This window comes from Naegleria gruberi (genome assembly GCF_000004985.1).
Source record: "Naegleria gruberi genomic scaffold NAEGRscaffold_23, whole genome shotgun sequence".
Classification (NCBI taxonomy): Eukaryota; Heterolobosea; class Eutetramitea; order Acrasida; family Naegleriidae; genus Naegleria; species Naegleria gruberi.
This window is the reverse complement of record NW_003163304.1, coordinates 4,975-23,073: the sequence shown is the minus strand read 5'-3', so window position 1 is coordinate 23,073 and position 18,099 is coordinate 4,975. Positions and strand designations below refer to the sequence as shown.

At 26.4% G+C, this 18,099-nt stretch overlaps 9 protein-coding genes across 9 annotated transcripts; 2 read left to right on the top strand and 7 right to left on the bottom strand.

The window, feature by feature from the left end:
• Window positions 1-171: 171 nt before the first annotated feature.
• On the bottom strand, window positions 172-1,698 carry NAEGRDRAFT_48930 (uncharacterized protein; the record flags this gene model as incomplete). Its single annotated transcript, XM_002677232.1, has 1 exon — window positions 172-1,698. The coding sequence occupies one exon, from the start codon at window positions 1,696-1,698 to the stop codon at window positions 172-174; it is 1,527 nt and encodes a 508-aa protein (XP_002677278.1).
• Window positions 1,699-2,096: 398 nt separating this feature from the next.
• Window positions 2,097-3,137, top strand: NAEGRDRAFT_48929 (uncharacterized protein; the record flags this gene model as incomplete). The annotated part of the gene is made up of 2 exons (XM_002677336.1): window positions 2,097-2,233; window positions 2,396-3,137. 2 exons carry the CDS (start codon window positions 2,097-2,099, stop codon window positions 3,135-3,137), a joined length of 879 nt encoding a protein of 292 aa, XP_002677382.1.
• A 170-nt stretch (window positions 3,138-3,307) lies between these two features.
• On the bottom strand, window positions 3,308-3,979 carry NAEGRDRAFT_67337 (uncharacterized protein; the record flags this gene model as incomplete). Its single annotated transcript, XM_002677231.1, has 1 exon — window positions 3,308-3,979. The coding sequence occupies one exon, from the start codon at window positions 3,977-3,979 to the stop codon at window positions 3,308-3,310; it is 672 nt and encodes a 223-aa protein (XP_002677277.1).
• A 525-nt stretch (window positions 3,980-4,504) lies between these two features.
• Window positions 4,505-5,672, top strand: NAEGRDRAFT_2013 (uncharacterized protein; the record flags this gene model as incomplete). Its single annotated transcript, XM_002677335.1, has 2 exons — window positions 4,505-4,802; window positions 4,948-5,672. Coding segments are annotated over 2 exons (1,023 nt in total), but the record flags the coding sequence as incomplete, so codon positions are not given.
• Window positions 5,673-5,826: 154 nt separating this feature from the next.
• Window positions 5,827-8,636, bottom strand: NAEGRDRAFT_67336 (uncharacterized protein; the record flags this gene model as incomplete). The annotated part of the gene is made up of 4 exons (XM_002677230.1): window positions 5,827-7,212; window positions 7,255-7,603; window positions 7,650-8,505; window positions 8,582-8,636. The coding sequence occupies 4 exons, from the start codon at window positions 8,634-8,636 to the stop codon at window positions 5,827-5,829; spliced, it is 2,646 nt and encodes an 881-aa protein (XP_002677276.1).
• Window positions 8,637-8,795: 159 nt separating this feature from the next.
• NAEGRDRAFT_67335 (uncharacterized protein) lies at window positions 8,796-12,254 on the bottom strand (the record flags this gene model as incomplete). The annotated part of the gene is made up of 1 exon (XM_002677229.1): window positions 8,796-12,254. The coding sequence occupies one exon, from the start codon at window positions 12,252-12,254 to the stop codon at window positions 8,796-8,798; it is 3,459 nt and encodes a 1,152-aa protein (XP_002677275.1).
• A 502-nt stretch (window positions 12,255-12,756) lies between these two features.
• On the bottom strand, window positions 12,757-13,662 carry NAEGRDRAFT_67334 (uncharacterized protein; the record flags this gene model as incomplete). Its single annotated transcript, XM_002677228.1, has 1 exon — window positions 12,757-13,662. The coding sequence occupies one exon, from the start codon at window positions 13,660-13,662 to the stop codon at window positions 12,757-12,759; it is 906 nt and encodes a 301-aa protein (XP_002677274.1).
• Window positions 13,663-13,785: 123 nt separating this feature from the next.
• Window positions 13,786-16,566, bottom strand: NAEGRDRAFT_67333 (rhoGEF domain-containing protein; the record flags this gene model as incomplete). The annotated part of the gene is made up of 1 exon (XM_002677227.1): window positions 13,786-16,566. The coding sequence occupies one exon, from the start codon at window positions 16,564-16,566 to the stop codon at window positions 13,786-13,788; it is 2,781 nt and encodes a 926-aa protein (XP_002677273.1).
• Window positions 16,567-16,841: 275 nt separating this feature from the next.
• Window positions 16,842-17,198, bottom strand: NAEGRDRAFT_33479 (uncharacterized protein; the record flags this gene model as incomplete). The annotated part of the gene is made up of 1 exon (XM_002677226.1): window positions 16,842-17,198. A coding segment is annotated over one exon (357 nt), but the record flags the coding sequence as incomplete, so codon positions are not given.
• Between the last annotated feature and the right edge of the window lie 901 nt (window positions 17,199-18,099).

Below are 18,099 nucleotides of genomic sequence, written 5' to 3'. Positions count from 1 at the left end.
AGAGAATGTTGTATTGAATATTTTTTTGGAATTTTATTTGAATTTATTTCTTTCTCCACATTCAAATAACCACTACCAACAGAGTATGATTATGATAATACTGTTGTTTCTCAATCACATTAATTGATGTTGGGTTCAATAAAACAATGTTTTTGAAATAATGGTGAATATTTATTTCTTCTTTCTTTCTTGTTTTTCGAATAATGAAAGTAAATTAGAAGTAAATGATTTGGTTCCAACAAGATAGATGTGTAAAGCTAACAAATAAGTAAGAACACATGAAATTAAAATTAAATCCAATGAAATTGGTGAGACCTTATGAATGGATAATTTGACAATAGTATTGGTAAAGAATTTGTATGGTGAATTACCAATAATGAAATCTTGAACTTGAGCTTGACTTGTGTATTGTTGGAGAGTAACTTTGAGATTCTTAACAATTTCATTATCCTTATTCAATGTTGGAGTAAATCTTGATGATTTAGTCATAATTTTCAAGAAGGATCTGATAAACTTTTCATCATAATCCAAATTATCAATCTTGATATTTTCCGACAAGTGATTAGCAATAGATTCAGTAATTAATCTAACATTTCTCTTCAATTGTTCAATATCAAGAGGTAATTGATCTAATGAATTTGTCTTTGTTAACAAAGATGGAGATGGAGCAGATTGAGATGAAATACTTGCTGAAGAAATACCCTTCTTTGAGAATATTTCATGTTCCCAAACAATTTCTCTTTCAACCTTCTTTTCAATGAATTGAAGATCGATTTGCATTTGTTTTGCAGTCTTTAAAAATTGCTTAAATAAATTAATAACATTCTTATCAGTACTCTTTTCAGAAATATGAATAAATAACTTGTTCTTTTCAGTCATGGAAACCAAACTATCCAAACATAAAACAAAATCCAATTGATTAATTAATCTTTGATCAGCATTCTTTAACCAATGTTTAGTTCCAGTAAAACCTAATCTGCTAGCACCAGTCAAGATAAATAACAAATTATGAGATAACTTGGTAGATTGAGCAGAGTTAATCTTTTGGAATAATCTAGCAATTTCTAATAATCCAATAACACCAGTACTATCTCCAAAAGATCCACTTGCAGATAATCCTGGAATTGAGCTAATAGTATCATAATGAGCAACAATTCCAATGGTTTGTGATTTTTCATTAGATTTTCCATTTAACAAACTATGAATATTAACAACTGGAATTTGTTCAATTGGTTTAGCTTCTTGTTCAGTAATAACAGCTTGATAAGATTCATCTAAAATAGAATCACTACCATTTTCAATATCTCTAATCATTTGACTTGTTTTATCATTCTTGAAAATGAAATAAATTGGCTTTTCAAATTTAGAAACAAGTAATTGTTTTTCAATAGATTTAAATTGTTCAATAATTTCAAAATTTAATCCATCTCTTGGTAAAACAATTAATAATCCACTAACATCTTCTCTATTAATAATTGTTTGTAATTTAGCATTCTTTGTGTTATTAGTTAATAATTGTTCAATATTTAAAACAATAATATTTCTAGCAGAAATTGATGATGAACCAAAATTTGCAATACTAATTGGTGAATTTACTCCGGTCAATCTAGAACCATATTGTTGACTTCCTTTATCATATTGAATTAATCTATATGCATCCATATCAAACCCATTAATAAAGGAGATGACTAACATCATCATCACAATCATTAAACAAGCCTTGTTTTTAAATTGTTGTTGGAGCATTTTTTTCTAAATTCAAAAATAAAAAAAATTATTTTTTATTGATTATTATTATTACAATTATTATTTCCATGTCCCTATAGTGAGATTTTGTAATTTTTCAATATAGTAAATATATTAATAATTCTAAAATAGAGTTAATATAGTTGCTTCTTTGAACTTCCTACTCACCACAACTGAAGTGAACATTATTTTGGCGCCATCTTTTTCTACAATTTTAAAAATAAACAAGTTGGAAAAAATCAAGCCACCTTCTTGTTTAATATTTAGCTCAACATTTAAATAGTCATCATCATCGGAAGATAATAATGAATAAACAAACCAAGCCGAAAGCTAAAAATCCTGACCCAAAGATGAAGGGTAGTCCTGGGCTGACTGTTCAATCCGTGCAATCGCTTCAAATGCAGTCTCTTCAGCCTGTAAGGAATTCTCAAACAATGACTACAAAGGTTGCAATGACACGAGAGGAATTAGATGAAAAAAAGAAGAGGTAGGTGTTATGAGCTTTCTTAATTTACATTACTCTCAGATGGTTGGAAGAAAGAGCAAAAGAACAATTAAGGAAGAGAATTGAAGGAAACATTATAAAAGAACAAGTAATTCCAGTACATCATCATTCAGATCCAGGTAAACCAACACAATTAAATTCAAGTTTTATTGGATTATTAACTGATACTGTTGAGAAATCATTGAAGGAAGAATACAAGATTTCAAAATCAATTTTGGAGGACCAAAAGAAGGATGAAGGATTGAATGAGGAAGATGAAAACTTTTTAGATAATGAAATGGAAAATCATAAATGTGGAGTTTGTTTTGAATTAATGTTAGATAATGATCACACACCAATGATGATTGTACCATGTGGACACTGTTTTTGTAAGAATTGTTTAGGATTATTGTCAAATAAGAAATGTCCAACTTGTAGAGCTCCTATCAAATCACAAGCTGTTAACTTTGCTCTTAAACAAGTGATTTCCTCTTACTATGAATTAAAACAGCAAAAAGAAAAGAAAAAACAAGAATCAATAACGAATGAAAACAGATTATCAACAAGTGGAGGAATAGATCCTTCCATTGTTTCGACTTTCAAATCAATATTGAGCAAAACAAGTGGTGAAAATAGAGGTGAGGTTGAAAAGTATCTGTCTCAATTCGTTAAAGCAAAAACCAGATTGAACATTCTATCTGATTCACTTGGAGAAACATCTAGAGATATAGATACACTGAAAAAACATGAACTTATAGCCGAGACACATTTGAATCAATTTAATGAGGATCACACTGGACTAGTTAAAGAAATTGAAGAAAAGATGAAACAATTGGAAGAATTGAAAAGAGCAATTGAGGAACAAGAGCGAGTAGTAAGTACTTTAATGCGTCAACTATTTATGTAATATCTTTGAATCATTCAACAGTCTAAGGAAATAGCTCAACACAGACAACAAGTTGAACAAAAGAAACAATTCATTTTACAATCAATGCAATCCATTGAGAGAGAAAGAGAAAAATCCAAATTGATCATTAAAAACTACATTCCAAATTTATGTGAAAGGGATTTTGAAAGTTAAGCATTATTAGATTCTCTCTTCTTTTGTAAAACAGCAGTCAATAATTTAATTATACCTTGAGTAGCAACATTTGAAAGAGATTTTTCCTTTTCCCAATCTGAAATAGCTGGAGCTTGACAATTTCTAAGAAGTAATCTTCTTCTTTGCTTTTCAACAGATTTAACTTCTTTTTCTTCTTTCATAAATTCCATAAATCGTTGATAAGTCTTTGCTTTAGAATTTACTAATAAAGGTAATTCAGTTGAAATCTTTTGTGATTTATCTTTTTGAATTTGTCTATTTAAAATTTCAGAAATGACTGCTGATAATTCCTTTTTAGTTTCTTCATCTTCAAGACCTGGTTGTCTATTTTGTGGTGGTTCTTTTTGTTTTAATGATTCAATAGCTTCATTATCATCATCATCTTCTTCAAATTTAACTTTTTTAGAATCATTCTTATGTGATACTAATTCATCACCATCAAATTCATTTAAATTATTAATTTCTTCTTCTTGTTCGGAATCACTATCAGCATCACGTTTTCTCTTTAATTCTTGTTGTTTAGTTTCTTTTGTTGATGAAGAAGAAGCCTTGTTCTTTTTTGTTGTTGTGGATGCTGATTTCCTGCCTGTTGATGATGAAGGCTTGCTCTTCTGTGATGGTGGTGCTACTTGTTTCTTTGCAGGCATTTTATTTGATGTTTAATATTTTGTTGAATTTTATCTTTATAAAACACTTGAAAGAAAGTTGTTGAATAAAAGGATGATGAATTATTTTACTTTAATATTTTACTATTATGAATACATATGAAACCAAGTAAATGTATATCAATGTAATATGAATTCATCCCGTAATTTGATTCAGAAAAAGAGGTAGGACCATCTTGAAAAATTCCGATGTTTTTTCAGTCAATATTTGATGAAGGAAATTGATTTGATGATAAAAAAATTAATTCAATAAAAAAAATGAGAAGAACAACATCAACCTCGGTATCATTAGTCCGAAACCTCCTCTTAACAAGAGGAAGCAATAATATTCATTCCGCAACCATCACATCTACCTTCTTAAAGTCTAGTTTAAATCGTCATAAACAATCTTCTATTTTTAATTCGAATAATAATTTTACTAGACAATTTCATACATGTAAGTTACATTTACTATTGTACAATAATATATTTAATAATACTATTTAATAATACTAAAAAGCCAATTTAATATTAAAAGAAAAAGATCCATATAAAATATTAGGAGTTCCAAAAACAGCAACTAAGGAAGAAATTAAAAAGAAATTTAAAGAAATGGCTAAAAAGTTTCATCCAGATATTAACAAGGCTGCAGATGCTAAAGAGAAATTTGCAGAATTGAATGGAGCTTATCAAATTCTAGTTGATGATGAAAAACGTAGAATGTATGATATGACTGGAATTGGTGGTGGTGGAAATCCTTTCGGTGGAGGTGGTGGAATGTCACGTGAACAAGCTGAAGAAATATTTAATCAATTCTTTGGAAGAGGTGGTCCTTTTGGTGCAGGTGGTATGTATTATTATTTTTTAAATGTTTATTTAATATATTGTAATGTTTATAATATTTAATATATTGTAATAATAATTTAAAATAATAGGACCTGAAGGAGATCCATTTGGATTTGGATCGGCAGGTGGTGGTGGTGGACAACCACGTGGACCTCGTCAAGGAGCTGATGTTCGTAAATCTATTCGAATTAGTCTTAAAGAAGCAGTTACAGGAACTAAAAAAGATTTAAGAATTAATAAGGCTATTGAATGTACACCTTGTAATGCAACAGGTGTTAAAGCAGGTACAAAACCAAAATCATGTACAAAATGTAATGGAACAGGTACAATGACAATGCAACAAGGATTTTTCATTTTAAGATCAACTTGTGATAGTTGTAATGGAGCTGGTAAAATTCATGAAGATTGTCCATCATGTAAAGGTGAAGGATATACATCTGAAATGAGAACTGTTGAAGTTACAATACCTTCTGGTGTTGATACAGGTTCTACTTTAAGATTACCAGGTAGAGGTGCTGCTGGTCAAAGAGGTGGTCCACCTGGTGATATGTTTTTAGAAGTTTTTGTTGAACCTGATCGTACTTTTACTAGAAAGGGTGATGATTTGGATACAAAGATTAATATTTCACTTTCACAAGCAGTTTTAGGTGGTTCAGTTGAATTAAATTCAATTACAGATGAAAAATTACAAATTCAAATTCCATCTGGTGTTCAACCTGGTGATAGAGTTACTGTTAAAGGAAAGGGTATCAAACCAAAGAATAAGTTTACAGGTGGTAATTTGAATGTTTATTTAAATATTCAAATTCCAAAATCTTTATCATCACAACAACGTGAATTATTCGAATTATATGCTCAATCAGAAACTGGAAGAGTTGGAAATGTTAATGCTCCAAATACAACATCTTCATCATCGGATGATACATCATCTGAACAACAAGGAGAACATGAAAAGAAGGGTTTCTTTGAAAATTTAAAATCTAAATTAAATAAAAAGGAATAAATTAGTATTCTCTTTCAGCTGGAGTTGATGGACGATAAGCTGTACTACCAGTACGAGAACGTTGTGAACTAGTTGTTGAGGTTGGAGAAGTTGCACCTTGATTTCTTTCCAATACTTCCTTACTCTTTGAAAGAAGAGCTTGAATCATATTGTAGTGAGTTGGATCCACATTATCTTGTTGATGACTATTTGGTGATCGATGATGATTAATTGGATTTGTTGAACCCTTATTAGTTGAGGAAGGACTACTTCTCATTGACAATGAAGATCCTCTCTTATTTCCCTCATTGTTGGTATTAACAACAGGTGGTGCATATGAAGCATCATCTGGCAAGTGTTGGGTAGTTCTGGTGAGTGTATTCAATAACTGTCTATTCTCCTCTTCAAAATGGAACCTCTTTTGTAAATCCTCAACTCTCTTTTCAATAGTATTGTACTTGAGTGAGAGTGTACTCTTTGTATCAGTGACAGATTGCTTTGATTCAGATATCATTTGTTCTAAATCAGTCTTAATTGTCTTGATCATATTTTCAACCTTAGCTTCATGTTGTACTCTTAGCTTAATTCCTTCCTCTTCAATCCAACGTTGTTCTTCAGTCATTCTTCCAATTACTTTTTGTTGTCTCTCCAATTTTTCATCAACACATTTATGAAGTGTTGCAATACTTTGATTAAATCTGTAATCAACATCTGTTATTCTTCCTTGAATTCTTTCCTCAACTTCTCTAACACTTGAAGCAACCTTCATTTCCAATTCTGCCTTTAATTGTTCAAGATAGGCTGATGATTCTCTCAGTGCTCCTAACGAATTATTAATTGATTTGGTTGGTGACATTGATAAACTTCCTTTCAAAGGTGTAGAATTAACATTATATTGTTGCAAAATATGTTCAAAATTACTATGATAATTCTTCAAAGAGGTATCAATCAATCTCGTTGAATAGTTTTTAACACTGTCAACATCCTCTCTCACTTGAACAAACAGATGATTAATACTTTCCTTTGTTTCCTTTTGAATTGTAAACACTAGTTGTTCCAACTTTTCAAATCTATCTTCAATGAGTTTGAATTGCTTATGAGAGATTGTGCAATTCTCATTGGAAGGAGTTGAAGGTTGTTTGTGAAGTTTTGTTTCTTGTACTGGAATATTAACTGATTCAGGTTCACTATCAACATCTGATATTTCATCTTCACCTAAAACATCATCAAATAATCCTTTATAACTAGTATCAATTGGTTTCATACTTGGATGGGAAAGAGCAGAGTGTTGAGAATGATTAACTGGATGACCAAAATGAATTCTTGGAGATTCTTCCAAAGCAAATTGTTTCTTTCCCATATCTTTTGAAAAATGTTGCCTTGGTGTTGATTGAACAGAACTAGGCATCTATTATTGAAATGAGTTTTAAATTATTACTAATAAACTTACACTTGACATGGAATTTCTTGGATTAATAGATTCTTCAAAGTCCATATCTCCACCAATAATTAAATCTTGTAAAGTGTTATTTGATTGAAGTGCTTCTGAAATGGTTTTTGCAACTTGTGGAGCTAACTTGGTAGAATCACTATCAATATCGAGATATAATTTCAAGAGTGAGTGATTTTCTTTCAATGAATCAGAAATAATTTTCATTGACGTTAAATCAAGCATAATTCCTTGAATATCAAACTTTTTGAGTCTATTATTTGTTTTAAGCATATTCGAAAGAGCAACAGCTCCATCAATTGTAAATCCATTGAATCCCAAATATAATTCTTCCAAAAAGTTTGAATTTCTTTTCATATATTAGTTGGTACACAAGAAATTTTCAAACAACTTACTGAGTCAAACATTTTGAGAACATGTATGCTCCTGGATCACCCATTATATTTGATCTCAAATTTAACTTTAAAAGTGATTTGTTACTCTTCAGTCCTGTTACAAGTGAAGAAGCACCTTCAACACTGATTCTATTTGAGCCAAGATCTAACTCTTGTAATGTGATATTTGAGGCAAGCATTTTAGCAATATGTGAAGCACCTTTATCACCAATCTTGTTATGTTGTAAATTCAAAACTTTTAGTGATGTATTATTCATCAATTCAAAGGCTATAACTTTTGCACCTTCTTCATCAATTAAATTGTTTTGTAAATTTAAAATTTGAATTCTATTGGAAGCAAAAACTGAACTCAAATATGCAGCAGCACTACTAATTCTATTACCTCTCAGATCTATATAATTGACTAGCGAGAATGGATTACTTCCAATGCACTGATAGATGTATGAAATGCCTTGATCTCCTAATTTGTTATTTCCACAAGTAAATTTTTGTAAAACAGTGTTCCTTTTAAGCATATCTCCTAAATAAGAGGATATTTCCTCAGTCAAGTTATTATCACTCAAATCCAATTCTAAAATGTGCTTGTTTGTTGTAAGAGCTGTTGCAATACAAATAACATCCTTATCTGTCAACATCTTTTTCCTATTCGATAAAATACATGACTTGATATTCTTGTCGTTCAATGCAAAGATAAATTCAAATGTTGGATCAATTCCAATTTTCGAACAATGATTCATATAAATTTCTCTTGGATCTAATTCGGAATCCTTAGCCCAAGATTCATCAAGATTACTTGGTTCCTTTCCATCAACAGAATCATAGTCCAAAGTAAAATTAGCTGTAACATTCTTTGGATCTTTAATTGTTTAGCCTTCTTTGTCTAATGAATGAATCAATTTCCTCATCTTCTGCCGATATCAAAAGTGGATGACTAAAATTGAGCTTTTGTTGTACGTGACCGAATGGATTGTGTGGTTGTGGGGCCATTTTTTTGAAAATGTTTTATTGAGGCGGGATTTAAAACAAGCCTTTAAAAATGTAATTAGATTTGGCGCCAAATTTTTTTCTCAATTTTTAACCAAATCAAATATCAATAACACCATTAAATAAATGTAAAAATCATAATTCTTCAAAATTTATTATAATTTAAACAAATAAATTTGAAAAAACAAATTCCTTTCCATCAATTAAACATTTTTTACCTTCCAATGAATATTTCTTTCTTGTCATTTTCAAAGCCTTTAATTCTTCAAATTCTCTTCTACTATCTTGTTGTACATTATTTGTATTATTATTTGTATTGTTCGTATTGTTATTATTTGTATTTGTATTTGTATTACTATTATTGGAATTATTTAAATTATTTAAAGTATTATTATTACTTTCATTAACTCTTGATTTTTCATTAAAATGATCATGTATCATTCCTAATTCTTCTAAATATTTTGAACCTAATGAAAATTTATCTAAATATGGAACATTTAATTTTGTATTTGAATTTGAAATTAATTCAATTTTTTTAGGTATAAATTTTCGTTGATCATCTTTTTTATGTAAATAATTTGTAATTTCATCATTTAAATTTAAATTTTTTTTAGGATTTTTAGATTCTTCATATTCTTGTTTTAATTTTGTAATAAAAATTTCACGATCATCAATTTTATGTTCAATTAAATCTCTAAATTTAGATGAATTTTCTTTTAATTCAATTCTTTTAAATTTCATTTCAATTTGATCAGGTGTTAAATCTAATAATTGTTCTTTAAATGGTCTAAAATCTATAATTGATTTACGTTTAGTATTTAAAATGTCATCTGTCACTTTACGATTTTCATAAAATTCATTTTTAATTACATCTGAAAATGTAACATGAACATTTAAATCTTTTAATTTTTGTGTTGTTGAATTATTTACAATATTATTTGAATTATTATTATTAGAATTATTATTAGAATTATTTGAATTTGAATTATTTGTATTATTTGAATTATTTGTATTATTATCAGATGTATTATTAGAATTATTTCCATTATTAGAATTATTATTAGAATTATTTAAATTATTTTTTTTTTGTTCTAAATGTATTTCTTCTTCTTCATCTACAAATTCATCATCTTCTGCAACCCAAGTATGTTTAACAAATTCATCAAAAGTTAAAGATGAAGTATTATTAGCAGTATTATTATTAGAATTATTACTAGAATTAGATTTTTGTTGTAAATATCTTCTTTTTAATAAATCTTTTGTTGCAGATAATGAAAATTTTCTATTTGTAAAATCAACAGTTGAATCAAATTCAATTTTTCTTTTAATTTTTTTAGCATTATCTTTTAAAATTAAAGTTTTTTGATTTTTCTTTTCCAAATCATTTAAATTATTTGATTTTGAACATGTATCATAAATTTCTTCATTTAAGGAAATTAAATATTCTTCAGCTGATATTGGAAATCCATTTAAAACTTGTAAAGATGGAAATGGTGAATCTTCTCCTCTAAATTTTTTAACATCAATAACTTTAGATTTTGAATTATCTTGTAATTGTATTGTTGTTGTAACAGATTGTAATGATTTAATATTAATATGTTGATTCATTGATTGTATAAATGGTGACATGTCTATTGGAATGTGTGAATTTACAGTTTGTTTAATTTTAGATTTAATATTCATTTCTAAATTATTTAAATTATTTAAATTATTTGAATTATTTGATGATGATGAATTTTCTCTTTTTTGATTCCATCTTCTTAAACTAGTAATTAATAATTTAGCTTTTTTTACTTTATTTAATGTTAATTGTGATTCATATATTGGATTACTTTTAAATAAACTTGCATCTTTTTTTATACTACTCTCTGTATGTAACATGAATTTATTTTCATTATTATTTGTATTTGTATTAGAATTATGTTGATTATTACTACTTAAATTATTATTATTAGAATCTAATTGTTGATGATGATCTATATCATTATTTGTAATAGATATATTAGGTGTATTTAAATGATTTTCATTATTATTATTATTATTAGTATTAGTAGTAGATAATGAAGGTGTTTCAATATTTACAATTAATTTATGATTTCCAGTACGTGGTGATCTTGGTGTTTTAGGTGATCTTGGTGATAACATGTTATTATTATTTGTATTTGAATTATTTGAATTATTTGAATTGTTTGAATGATTAATTGTATCATTAAAATGATTTAATTTCATTGATGTTTTTCTTTTATTTCTAATTTTAGATAATTCCAAATCTTTTAATTTTTCCTTATCCATCATTTGAATTGGTTTAAAATGTAATAATTTTTGTAAAATTGCAATTCTATTATCAATAAATCTAATAGGATTATTTGATATATTTAAAGTAATTAATTTTTTTAAATTACATAAATCAATTACCATATTTATATTATTAATTCTATTAAAAGATAAATCTAAATTAATTAAATTTGGACATGATTCTGCTATTAACATTCCATTAAATATTTTTAAATAATTATGTGATAAATTTAATTCAATTAATCCAGAAAATAATGAAATATCATTTGGTATTTCTTTATATTTTAAATATGATAAATTTAATCTATCCATAAATGGTAATATTTCATTTAAATCATTTCTTTTAATTCTATTTTTTAAATAATTTACAATTGATGGTCTTTTTAATTCTTCATCATCTTCTTCATCATCATCAATAAATAATTTAGGTGGTGCTTTTAAATCATTTATATTATTATTATTATTTGATATTTTATTATTATTATTAGTATTATTAGTATTATTAGAATGATGATGAATTGAATGTAAATTATTAAATGAAGGCGATAATAATGTAGGTGGATTATTTATAGGTGATGATGAATGAAAATTATTAGCACGATTTATCATTTGAGAATTAGGTGAATTACTTGAATGTAAATTATGACTAGAAGAAGAATTAGGTGAATGATTTTGATTATGTAATAATATATTATTATTATGTGAATTATTTAAATGATTTGGTGATGAATGATTTTGATGATTAAGTGATAAATAACTATTATGTGGTGATAAATGAGGAGATGATGAATAATTATTATTTAAATTATTATTATTTGTAAATTGATAATATTGTTGTTGAATATTTGGTGATAATAAAGTATTATTAGAACTATTATTAGGTGATGGTATATTAATTAATAAATTATTATTAGATGATGAATTAAATGATGATTGTCTTGATAATTTTCCCATATTTGTATTTGAATTTTTCCTTTTTTGTAATTGTTTCATTCTTTCTTCTTCTTCTTTTAATTGATCTCTAAATATATATTCTAATTGTGCTAATCTTTTCTTTTTCTTTTCTTCTTCAATTATTTGTTTTTGATTTTCTTTATTTGGTATATTAGATTCATCTCTATTTGTAGTAATAGATGATATATGTCTCATAACAGATGATCTTCTACGACGTGGATTATTAGCTTTATTTCCTAAATCATCTTCTAAAAATTTACGTGGTGAATTATTGGTAGTATTTTGATTATTATTATTAGTATTATTATTCTTTCCTAAATAAGAATCTAAACGTGATGATTTTTTAATTGTTTGATTATTTAAATTTGTCATTTCTAATGAAAAATCATGAAAATTAAAAGGAGATGTAGATGTTGTTGATACATTACGTTGTTGTTGATGTAAATTAAATGATGACATTTTCTTTTTATAATTAATAATAATAATAATAATATAGGATGATGTAAATAGACAATTAGTGTGATGAATTGTTGTTTCTTGTATTGTTAATGTTGTTTGATGTAATAAGATAGAGAGAGATAATGATAGTAAATGATGGATGATGTAATATGATGTATTTACAGCCGCGGTATGAGAATAGGAAAGTATTTATATTGAATAATGATAATAATTATGATAATTTCATAACCCTTTCGGAAGTTATCAAGTTATTAAGGATTAAAATCTTAATACTACTAGTTGTAGTTGTGATATTTGAGTAAGTAGAGTGTCTTATTTTTTTAAAAAAGAAAGGTGATGCTAATCATCATCATTTGTAGATTTTAAAAAAAGATAATAACAAGATTCAATATAGGTCTTTCAATAAAATAATTTATTATTTCCAAAAGAATAAACTTCTTCTCTTTTTATCATTTTCTGTTGTTGTTGTTGTATTAGTATTATTATTATTATTATTATTATATGGATTAGATTTATCTGCATTTGAAGATCTAGAAGGTGATGATGATGTGTTAATTTCATTTGGAATTCCAAACTTGTCTGAAAAATTCTTTAAAAAATTTGAATATTCATCATTAACACTTGATTCATTCCAATCTTTAAATTCATCAATATATTGTAATCTATATTTTCTAGTAGTAGGTAAATCTTTTAATCCATATAATGGATTGAATACTAATGTTGTATATTTAGTATTACCTATTTCTTCTATTACATGTTCTTTAACAAGTGGTGTTACCCTATTAGGATTTAATTTTATAAGTTGTTCTGTTATGGTTGAAAATAAATTATTATTATCACTTGTTGAATTATTGGATAATGTTGAATTGGAATGATAAAGTACTGCACTATTATCTGTTGTGTTATTATTATTATTATTATCATTATTATCATCATTAGAATATTCATTAATAATTGTATTATTATTATTATTATTAGAAGAATCTAATAAAGATGTAGTTGTTGGTGAAGAAACTGTAATTTCAGTTGAAGTATTAATTTCATTATCATTCACTGAACAAACACTAAATCTATGATTATCACTCATACCACCACTCATACCACCACTCATATATGAAATGGCATCTTCTTGTTGATTTGAATTATCATAATTAATTTCTGATACTTTCCTCCTCAATAATCTATCAACATTATGTTGTGGTTTTGATCCAAATTGTAATTCCTGAATGAGAGGATCAAATTGTTTAGCATGTTTTTCATGTAATTTAATAAATTCATCAAAGTATTGCATATCAATTCTTCTTCTTGTTATATCTTGCATGTATGATAATAAATTAGTAGAGAATGGTTCATCCACTTCACCTTCTCCATCACTTAAATATAACATTTGATCTGTGTCTTGATCTTTTTCTTTTGACCTGATTTTTTAAATTTTGACATCATTTTAACTGTTAACTTTTTTGTAAATGAATCTTTTATTTGTATTATTACTATTATTAGTATTACTATTATTACTACTAATAGAAGATGTACTTGTTGTCATGTTATTACTTGTTGAATTAGAAGTACTTGTTGATAATTCTTGATCTTGAAAATCAGTATTAAGTTTTTGAAATAATTCTTTTAAAATGGTAGGTGATTGTGAATTACGTTGTTGTGGTATTACAATTCTAGTATTATATAAACTATTAGATCTATCTCTATTTGTTGTTGTTGATGTTGATGATGATGATCTCAATGCTATCGATGCACTCAAATGACCTGTCTGATGATGTGAAGGTGATAGTGCATTATTACTTGGTGATAAATATACAGGTGGACTTGAACCATACGAAGATGAAGGTGAATGAGCACCGTGGTGATCATATAAATTTGAAAGTGAAAGTGAATTACCATGTGATACTGAAACAGGTGATGTTGCAACTGATGATGTTGGTGTTGTTGCATTACTATTAACACTACCACCACTAAATAAACTCTTAATACTTGTACTATTTCTTTTAGATTGTGATATAGATGAACTACTATTACTATTACTACTATTATTGGCAGCAGCAGCAGCAGATGTTGTTATTAAATTTGAAGCAGATGATGAATTTAAATTAGAAAGTAAATTATTACCAGATCCATTTGAATTATTATTAATATCATCAATGGAAGGTGATAACACACAGGTATTATTTAGAGAATTAACAGATAATCTATGTTGTGAATGTGAATTTGATAGTGGATGTGATGGTTGTAATTTTAAATAATTCATTGATTGAACATATTCATGATCATAACATTGTTGATCTATAAAATCAACATCCTTCTGTATTTGTTCAATAATTAAATTTAAATGATCTTGTTGAAGTGAAGTTTCAATTTTTAATCTTTCACTTGAATCTGACATTTGTGAATTTAACATTTCAATTCTCTTATCTTTTTCACTTCCACTTGCATAATAGAAATATCTACTATTGACTAACATTATTTCATTAGCATTTGATTCTTCATTTAAATGTGGTAATTGTTTTTTTAATTTATCCATTTGATCATTAATTAATTGTACCCAATAATCACGTTGAATTTTGTTTTCTGTAAATAGTATAAATGTTTTATCACGTGTTACTAATTTAAATGCATTTTCAATACAATATCCATCTGGTAATGATTCTGCCCATATTAATGGTGTTGATAATAATGAAATGGCACATCTCAAATGAAATTTAACTTTAGGATTATCAAATATTTCAACTTCCTTCTTTTTTTGTTCATTTGAATAAGTTTCATTAATATTTGTTATATTCGTTAAATTATTTGTATTATTATTATTTGTATTACTATTACTTGTATTATTAGAATTATTAGAATTATTAAAGAATTGAGTCATCATTTGATCTGTACTATTACTTGTACTATTAGAATTATTATTTGAATTATTATTACTATTAGAATTACTACTACCAGTATAATTACATAATAAAATTAAATCATTATATAAAATAAAACATCTCATTTGAATACCTGAACGATCTGAAATGTAACCCATAACAGTGTGTGCTATAAATTTTCTACTACTCTTTACCAATTCGAATGGTAATTGATCTGAATTAAATTGTTGTGATAATTGTATTGCTCTCTCTCTACATAATTGTTCTCTAATCTTTTCATTGACTCTCGATGCAACATTATTAATCTTTTGTGCAGCTGAAATGAGACGTGAATAGTCGTGATGATCTTGTGGAGTTGTTTTAATAGATTCTCTCAATAACATTTCATAACGTGGTATACGTTGAACTGGTTTAATCATGAATGATATAATTGAATCATTGAATGCATCAGGTGTAAATTCTGTACGTTCTAAAAACTTTCTAAATTTACTCTTTTTTTGTTTCTTTTCTTCAATCATTTTAAATATTAATTCATACTTGTTACAATAACTACTATAACTTTTTAAATAATCTGACATTAAATGAAATATATCACCTAATGTTGGTGTTATCTTTTTACCTAATATTAATGCATTTCTTTTCTTTTGTTCAATTTCTTTGTTATTATTTGAATTTGTATTTGTTGTATTGGATGTATTTGTTGTATTTGTATTAGTATTGGATGTATTATTTGTGGTTGGAGTAGTTGGTTGACTATTATTAGAGAATGATGATGTAAAATCATTACCACTTGTTGGTGTAGAAGGAGATATTGTATTATTATTATTATTACTATTATTATTAACTTCTAATGTATTACCGCCAACACTAACACTGCTACTACCAACACCACCAACACTATTATTACCATTATTATTACTACTATTTAAAGTATTTAAAGTATTATTTAGATCATCATCATTATAATTATGATCTTCCATATATTTAATAAAAATATCAATAAAAGATAAAACTTCCTTATTAACAGCTAGAATAATTTGTATATCTTTAAATAATTCATTGGTATCTTCTTCTTTTAATAATTGTTGTTGTTTAATTGGTGTTATAAATATATTATCTAATGTTTCAAGTGCATTAACATATTCCTTCTCTGTTTGAAAGATTTCTTGAATTACTAATTTTCTTTTATTTAATAATTTTTGACGTTGTTCTTGTTGTAATTGTTGTTGATTATTAGTAGTAGTTGATGAATGATGTTGTTCTTGTTGTTGATGATGATGATGATTGATGTGTTGTTGTTGTTGAGTGGTAGTATGAACAACCGGTTGTTGTTGTTGAGCAACACTCATTTTTTTACTGTTATTTAATTTGACAGGTACAAATGTCAATGGTAGGAATTTTGGCAGCAATACACTTTTTTATTTTGATAAATGACAATTTGTTATCCTATTTATTATATTGATTCAATGACTTTGACAATTAATTTTTAAATATTATTGTAATTGAAATATTATCAAACAAATCCACCACAACAAACAACAGTTATGAAATAATATTATTAAATAATATTAAATAAATATTAAATAATATAAAATAAATAAATTAATAAATATTAATAATAAATTTATTTAACTGGTACTTTCTTAAAATTAGAAATAGGATGTACGTGTTCCTTTCCTAAAACTTTCCATTGATTTGTACCTTTCCAAGTAACAATACCATTTTCATTTGTCATAATGAAAGGTAAAATCTTTTTAGCCAACTTGTCAGATTTAATTTGTTTATCAACAGGAATGATATCAAAACCATCAATTACAATTCTATCACCTGGTTGTAAATCATTAATATTATCAAATGAAATTAATTCAACTTGGTCTTGCTCATTAGTAGCAGCTAATAACATTCCTTCAGATTCAATACCAACCATTTTAGAAGGTTTTAAATTAGTCATTAATAATACTAATTTATCTCTAATTAATTCCTTTTCAATTTTACCTTTCAATCCACTACAAATTGTCAAGACTTTAGAATTATCACTTGTAATACTAATCTTTTCAACATAGAGTTTAGTTGCTTCTGGATGATCTTCACATGATAATACTTTACCAACTGTTAATTCAATACTATTTGGATTTAATTCATCACTTGTTGTTGTTGTAGCAGTGGTAGCCTTTGTAGTAGCATTAGGCTTGGTAGCAGTAGTAGCAGAAGTGGAAGCAGAACCTTGTTGTTGTTGTTGTTAATTGTTCTTTTTGTTTTAATTCTTGTTGTTCTTGTAATAATAAATTCTTATAATTAAATTTAACAGATTGTAAATTTAATTTAACATCATTAAAATATTTAAATTTGTTTTTTAAATGATTAATATAACGAATTAAATGAACAAGAGATAATTGTTGTTTCTTTGTTAATTGAATAATATTATCATATAAATAAACATATAAAATAATATCAAAAATAGTTAAAGAATCATTAACAAGATATGAACGAAGTGTTAAATGTTCATTCAATTTAGAATAAACTTGTTCATTCTTTTCACCTTGAATTAAAACAAGTAATTCTTTTTGTTCCTTGTTTAATTTAATAGAAAGTTTTAAAAGTAATTCATCAAGTGTCATTTCTTCACTTGCACCTTCATTTTGAATTTCAACACTATTTACATGTTGAGAATACAAGGTAGCAATATGAAAGTTTTTATGTGGTGATGGTGGAACAATAATAGGTGTGGACATTTTTTTTTCAAACCAAAAAAATAATAATTTTATAAAAATATTTTTATTAATAATATGATCAACGTTAAGCCCAGACGGCTGAGCCTTCTTCATCATTGAAATTGCATGAGTGTAATTGAAATGAATACCATTGAATTTCAGCTTTTTATA